The 6,535-nt window shown below is 53.7% G+C and overlaps 1 protein-coding gene across 2 annotated transcripts; it reads right to left on the bottom strand.

Moving 5' to 3' along the window:
* Positions 1-2: 2 nt before the first annotated feature.
* Positions 3-6,487, bottom strand: prg4a (proteoglycan 4a). 2 transcript variants are annotated; one of them, XM_062481751.1, is made up of 15 exons: positions 6,359-6,487; positions 5,389-5,493; positions 5,072-5,175; positions 4,546-4,659; positions 4,355-4,456; positions 3,306-3,367; positions 3,104-3,221; positions 2,969-2,980; positions 1,823-2,875; positions 1,605-1,691; positions 1,387-1,526; positions 1,039-1,195; positions 805-897; positions 302-430; positions 3-143 (listed from the first exon to the last, which is right to left on the bottom strand). In XM_062481751.1, the coding sequence occupies exons 3-15, from the start codon at positions 5,145-5,147 to the stop codon at positions 19-21; spliced, it is 2,268 nt and encodes a 755-aa protein (XP_062337735.1). In that variant the 5' UTR covers positions 5,148-5,175; positions 5,389-5,493; positions 6,359-6,487; the 3' UTR covers positions 3-18. The 2 variants fall into 2 exon arrangements, with proteins under 2 accessions (XP_062337735.1, XP_062337736.1); XM_062481752.1 differs by lacking the exons at positions 2,969-2,980; positions 6,359-6,487 and adding an exon at positions 5,600-5,620 and having other exon boundaries at positions 1,823-2,881; positions 3,098-3,221.
* Between the last annotated feature and the right edge of the window lie 48 nt (positions 6,488-6,535).

Here is a 6,535-nt window from a genome sequence, read left to right as displayed (position 1 = left end):
GTGTCCACAGGGGGCGCTCTAGGGACACTTCAGCCAACTGGATACGGAGTTCTGGTTCTGACGGGTTGCCCCGGCAACACCCCTTCTGGGGGGCTTCACCAGAGATAGCAGGTCGCCTGAGATCTTGATGTTGAAGAACAGAGCTGGGGGGGGGGAGGGGGAGGGGGGGAGAGAGAGGAGGTATTATGACATTTGTTTTAAAAAATCAGTCTCAAATGAGAATGTTTTAGAAAGAGACAGGAAGTGATTAGGAGAGACAGGAAGTCATCAGGAGACAGGAAGCTGTCATCATTGTGCTCACGCCCAGAGAAGAGGAAGTAGTCGTATCCATCGGGCTTCTTGGGGTTGGGCACACTGAGGGCAGAGGTGACGGGGGCAGGAAGTCCCTTCAGAGACACCTGGATGTTGATCTCCAGACTCAGGCGACCCTCTGACCACAACAACAACATCAACAGGACCTCTAATTTAACCAGGTATGGCTAATTGAATCAAAGATGTAAATAAGTAATAAGCTATGCACAAGCTAGAAAAATATATAAACTTATCATTTTGGGATATATTTTATTTCACTGCAACAGGCCTCACTTGCATAGTAGGTTTGTTAGTTTGTTATTTACTATTTTATTCTTAATAGTTTCTAAGAGGCCAGACTAGGGCTTACAGAGTGGCGCTTTCAGTAAAACACTTGTAGTGCCTGACTGCTGTCCTGCCTGTATGCTCTGTTTGAACATTGCTTTGGATGAAAGCATCCACTAGAAACGCTACTGTAACCAACTGGGCAAGTAGTTATGACATCATCATTACCCGTCTGCCGGGTGGTGCGGCTCCTGGCAGGGGACTTCCAGTTGCAGGAGGGACCACTTCCTGTGGGGAAGGAGAACTTCTGCATTTTACCCCCTGAGGGGCAGAGAGAGGGGAGGAGGGAGAGAGTGAAGGATGAGATGGACTTGAACACACACACACACGATCCAGCGTCTAGGACAGGGCGGTGTCGTGGTCATGTGACTTCCATATGGTCATGTGACGTGCCCCCCTCACCCTTCTTGAAGAAGTAGACGGCCTCTGGTCTCTTCTTGGTGGCTGGGACGGCCAGAGCAGCTGTGATGCTGCCTGTCAGACCTGAGAAGCCTGACGACAGAGGCTGGGGGTAGCCTGGCTCGACCACCCCATCATCCAGCCTCCAGTACTGATCCCCCTGGAGGGGGGGAAGAGGAGGGGAGAGGGAGAAAGGGATGGGAGAGGGAGAAAGGGATGGGAGGAGGAGGCAGAGAGGGCAGGAAGAGTAAAGGGGAGAAGGGGAGAGGGAGTGGAGGACATTCATGTCATAATTTATGAACACATCATTATTTATGACATAATAAATTCTTATCTGTAGTGTGGTCCTACCTTGATGACGTAGGTATTGCCCTTGCAGTTGCAGCGCGTGAACACGGTGTCGATGGGAGAGGGAAGACCCAGGTGGTCAGAGATGCTGCGAGCTGGACTCGCCCTCCTGGTGCTCGGGTCCACCAGCCAGAAGAACTCACCTGGGGGTCAGAGGTCAGCGGTCAGGGCTTTACCTGGAGAGAATCCTACATACAGAATACACACATCCCTTCACTCACCCTTGAAAACCAGGATGGAACCGTTGTTGAGGACAGTGAGGCCGTTGATTGACTGATCACTGCACAGGTCTGGAAGACTGCTGGCACCTGGAGAACACACACAGACGTTAGGATGTTGCCAGCTGTGTCTATGTCCTTGACCACACCCCAGACTGCGTCCAGGTGTGCAGAAGGCAGGCGTTGTGTTAGAACCACCTCACTGTTCTCTGATCCCTTACCGGGTCCACTGGCCTGGGAGTCTGTCCTGCCAAGAGCTTGGGCTAGCTTTTCCAGGGTGCCGGGTGCTGGTTTGGAACCAGCCAGAGCTTGGGCTAGCTGTTCCAGGGTGCTGGACGCTGGTTTGGAACCAGAAGAACCAGCAAGAGCTTGGGCTAGCTGTTCCAGGGTGCCAGGTTCTGGTTTGGACCCAGAAGAACCAGTGAGCGCCTGAGCTAGCTTTTCCAGGGTGCTTGGTGCTAGTTCGGACCCAGAGGAACCAGCCAGAGCCTGGGCTAGCTCTTCCAGGGTTCTGGGTGCTGGTTTGGAACCAGCAAGAGCTTGGGCTAGCTGTTCCAGGGTGCCGGACGCTGGTTTGGAACCAGAAGAACCAGCAAGAGCTTGGGCTAGCTGTTCCAGGGTGCCGGGTGCTGGTTTGGAACCAGCAAGAGCCTGGGCTAGCTTTTCCAGGGTGCCAGGTTCTGGTTTGGACCCAGAAGAACCAGTGAGCGCCTGAGCTAGCTTTTCCAGGGTGCCACGTTCTGGTTTGGACCCAGAAGAACCAGTGAGCGCCTGAGCTAGCTTTTCCAGGGTGCTTGGTGCTAGTTTGGACCCAGAGGAACCAGCCAGAGCCTGGGCTAGCTGTTCCAGGGTGCTGGGTGCTGGTTTGGAACCAGCCAGAGCCTGGGCTAGCTGTTCCAGGGTGCTGGGTGCTGGTTTGGAACCAGCCAGAGCCTGGGCTAGCTGTTCCAGGGTGCCGGGTGCTGGTTTGGAACCAGCCAGAGCCTGGGCTAGCTGTTCCAGGGTGCCGGGTGCTGGTTTGGAACCAGCCAGAGCCTGGGCTAGCTGTTCCAGGGTGCCGGGGGCTAGTTCGGACCCGGAGGAACCAGCCAGAGCCTGGGCTAGCTGTTCCAGGGTGCCGGGTGCTGGTTTGGAGCCGGGAGAACCAGGGGCCTGGGGGGAGGAAAGGGCGATCTGTATGTTCAGAGGACCTCGAGGGGAGGAAGTGTTCTGAGGGCCGGTGTTACCCGCTGAGGGGCCTCCCTGGCTGGGCAGGGGGGCGTCAGGAGCTGAAGGGAGAGCTAGAGTGGAGCCGGAGATGGGCAGGGTGAGGTTGGTCTCTGGGTCAGGCAGGATGGTGGAGATCCCCTGAAGGAGGCTGGCAGCAGCATCACCCAGGGCTAGAGAGAGAGAGACAGAGAGAGGTAGAGAGAGAATCACACGGTTTCCTGGCATCAAGACTTCAACAAAAACAGAGGACCCACATCTCCCCTCCCACCATGTGAGGCTTCGTGAACCCTCACCTTCCATCACTGAGCCGGGATTGGTGGAGGGGGCTGAGGATGCGGGGCCACTGGAGCTGTCCATCAAGGGGTGGAGGTCAGGGGTCAGGGGGGAGAGGTCAGGGGTCAGGGGGGAGAGGTCAGGGGTCAGGGGGGAGAGGTCAGGGGTCAGGGGGGAGAGGTCAGGGGTCAGGGGGGAGAGGTCAGGGGTCAGGGGGGAGAGGTCAGGGGTCAGGGGAGACTCCTTGTAGGGGTAGCGGTACGGAGACAGGGGGGAGCTGGAGTCTGTCACACACACACACAGGAACACAACATGCCAAGTGTCAGGCAGGGATACAGACAAACAAGGTTGGACTTATGATGATGACTATCTTGCAGGTTCCATGGCTTATTGTGGACTAGGTCCTAGTTGTGGCAGGCTGTAGGTCCTAGTTGTGGCACGCTGTAGGTCCTAGTTGTGGCAGGCTGTAGGTCCTAGTTGTGGCAGGCTCTAGGTCCTAGTTGTGGCAGGCTCTAGGTCCTAGTTGTGGCAGGCTCTAGGTCCTAGTTGTGGCAGGCTGTAGGTCCTAGTTGTGGCAGGCTGTAGGTCCTAGTTGTGGCAGGCTGTAGGTCCTAGTTGTGGCAGGCTCTAGGTCCTAGTTGTGGCAGGCTGTAGGTCCTAGTTGTGACAGGCTGTAGGTCCTAGTTGTGGCAGGCTCTAGGTCCTAGTTGTGGCAGGCTGTAGGTCCTAGTTGTGGCAGGCTCTAGGTCCTAGTTGTGGCAGGCTCTAGGTCCTAGTTGTGGCAGGCTCTAGGTCCTAGTTGTGGCAGGCTGTAGGTCCTAGTTGTGGCAGGCTGTAGGTCCTAGTTGTGGCAGGCTGTAGGTCCTAGTTGTGGCAGGCTCTAGGTCCTAGTTGTGGCAGGCTCTAGGTCCTAGTTGTGGCAGGCTCTAGGTCCTAGTTGTGGCAGGCTCTAGGTCCTAGTTGTGGCAGGCTCTAGGTCCTAGTTGTGGCAGGCTCTAGGTCCTAGTTGTGGCAGGCTCTAGGTCCTAGTTGTGGCAGGCTCTAGGTCCTAGTTGTGGCAGGCTGTAGGTCCTAGTTGTGGCAGGCTCTAGGTCCTAGTTGTGGCAGGCTCTAGGTCCTAGTTGTGGCAGGCTCTAGGTCCTAGTTGTGGCAGGCTCTAGGTCCTAGTTGTGGCAGGCTCTAGGTCCTAGTTGTGGCAGGCTCTAGGTCCTAGTTGTGACAGGCTCTAGGTCCTAGTTGTGACAGGCTCTAGTTCCTAGGTCCAGACGTACCTGGGCTGGCCTCCTCACTCTCACTGTTGAGAGGCTTGCTGCTCCACCTCTCCTCTTCGGACTTCCTGTCTGATGTCGACTTCCTGTCTGATCTGGGAGGGGCTACAGGACAGGCTTGTGTTAGTTCACACACACTCTTAACATACACACACACTCTAACACATGCACAATAACAGTCCAATCCTACGTACCACAGTGGTTCTGGTAGTCGTAGCAACAGGTTCCAAAGCGTGTACAGTTTGGGTCACACTCGCACACTTGTCCTCGCCTGAAAGATTCACCACAACGACCCTGGCACGACTCTCCTGCACACACACACACCACACACACACACACACAACAAACACACACACACAAGAGATGCACATAAACAGATACATAAACATACTGTAGAACAGGATAAGAGGGGAGATAACAATGAGCTAATGATCTTTTATACTCTACACCAGTGGTTCCCAACCCTGGTCCTCAGGGCACCCCTGTCCCCCAACACCTGATTCAAATGAATGGTCATAAGCAGGCTTCTGCAGAGCTGGATAATGACCCATTCATTTGAATCAGATGTGTTGGAGCAGGGAAACATCTAAAACATGCAGGACAGGGGTGCCCTGAGGACAGGGTTGGGAACCACCATTCTCTACACCATGCTCTACACACCATTCTACTCTACTTAATTCTACTCTACTCTATTGTATTCTGCTTTGTGTGACCTCTGACCTGGAGGGATGGCTGTGGAGGTTGACAGCAGAGCGCAGGTCCCCATCAGGACAGCCAATAGGATGGAAGCATTCATGATGATGATGCTGATGCTGGGTAGCAGACTGTGGAAGCATCATCACCACATCATCAGTCTCCACGGAACAACATGTATGTAACATACAAACTACATAGCAAGCATGATGAGACAGATAGAGAGAAAGATATAGTGTCAGAGAGAAAGGTGATGAGAGTGGAGAAAAAGATGTGTAGAGAGAGAAAGAGACAGAGAAGTAAATAAAATAAAATAGAGGGAGAGGTCCCTCACAACCAGTTACCTTCTGGAAGGTTCTCCTGGAAGGTTCTCCTGGAAGGTTCTTCTGGAAGGTCAGCTTTGTCTGCCTGTTCCCAGCTGGGTCTTATATAGAGCACCAGGACCTGGGCTGGGCAGAAGAGGGGAGGAGAGGAGGGGAGGAGAGGAGGAGAGATGGGGAGGGGGTAGGAGGACATGGTTGCTAAATTCCAGCGATGCCCAAACCTCCTACATACCAGACAGGAAGTGCTCCTCCTACCCACAGGAAGTGCCCCCAAACTAGCCAATGGTGAAGGAGAGAAGACGGCACCTGTTCAGACAGACGGCGATGACATCACAGTCAGGGTGGGGGTGTGGCGTTTACAAGAGGAACAACACGTTCCTGTGCTGCCATCGCCAGATCTGGGGGTTCTAGAACGTCTGTGAGCGTTCTGACCACGCCTGTAGCTCCGTGTTCCATCAACAACTATTAAAGTGTCTCTAATGAAGCCCTGGCCAGTGTTGATGCCAGACAGGACCTGGTGGGAATCACTCCGAATCACAGACCTCAGACATGGACCACGTCAAACTCACTAAACTTAGTTTAGATTCCTGAGGGAGATGAAGGTTGTGGTCAGACAGAAAGTAGGAAGTTAGGCTGGAGGTCAGGATGACCTTCTAAAGCAGCAGCTGGACAAGTGAAGGTGTCACTCCCTGAGACGCCCCACCTGCCTGATCTAACCCTGGAAGTACAGGGTGCTTTCTGCTTGTGTGGAGGCATGTATTTGCAAAATAGTTCATAGTATTTAGAATAGGATAAATAGCTCCTATTAATTATAATAGGGTAAATAATTCCTTTATCTACCCCTATAGCCACCTGCCAGACTCTATCTCCCCTCCTCTCTCCCTCTCTCCCTGGCAGATTAGCTCTGTTCCCTCTTACGTCAAACACGTCCTGCCTGTTTTCTCTGCTTCTGTTTTTCAGTTATTTCACTTTTGTTACCGGGCGACCTCACACGCACGTGCGGCTGTCTTGTTGTTGAACTCAGACATTTCACGAGGAGAGAGGCTGATTTCCAGACGGTAATGACGTCCTATTCCACGGTTTCGTAAATGACGGGGAGGAGGGGGTTGTGGTGAGCGTGGGGGAATGGCATCTGAATGGTCCGGTTTTTATTACAACCGTTTTAATT

This window comes from Osmerus eperlanus, chromosome 16, assembly GCF_963692335.1.
Source record: "Osmerus eperlanus chromosome 16, fOsmEpe2.1, whole genome shotgun sequence".
Taxonomy (NCBI): Eukaryota; Metazoa; Chordata; class Actinopteri; order Osmeriformes; family Osmeridae; genus Osmerus; species Osmerus eperlanus.
This window is presented reverse-complemented; position numbering and strand designations above follow the sequence as displayed.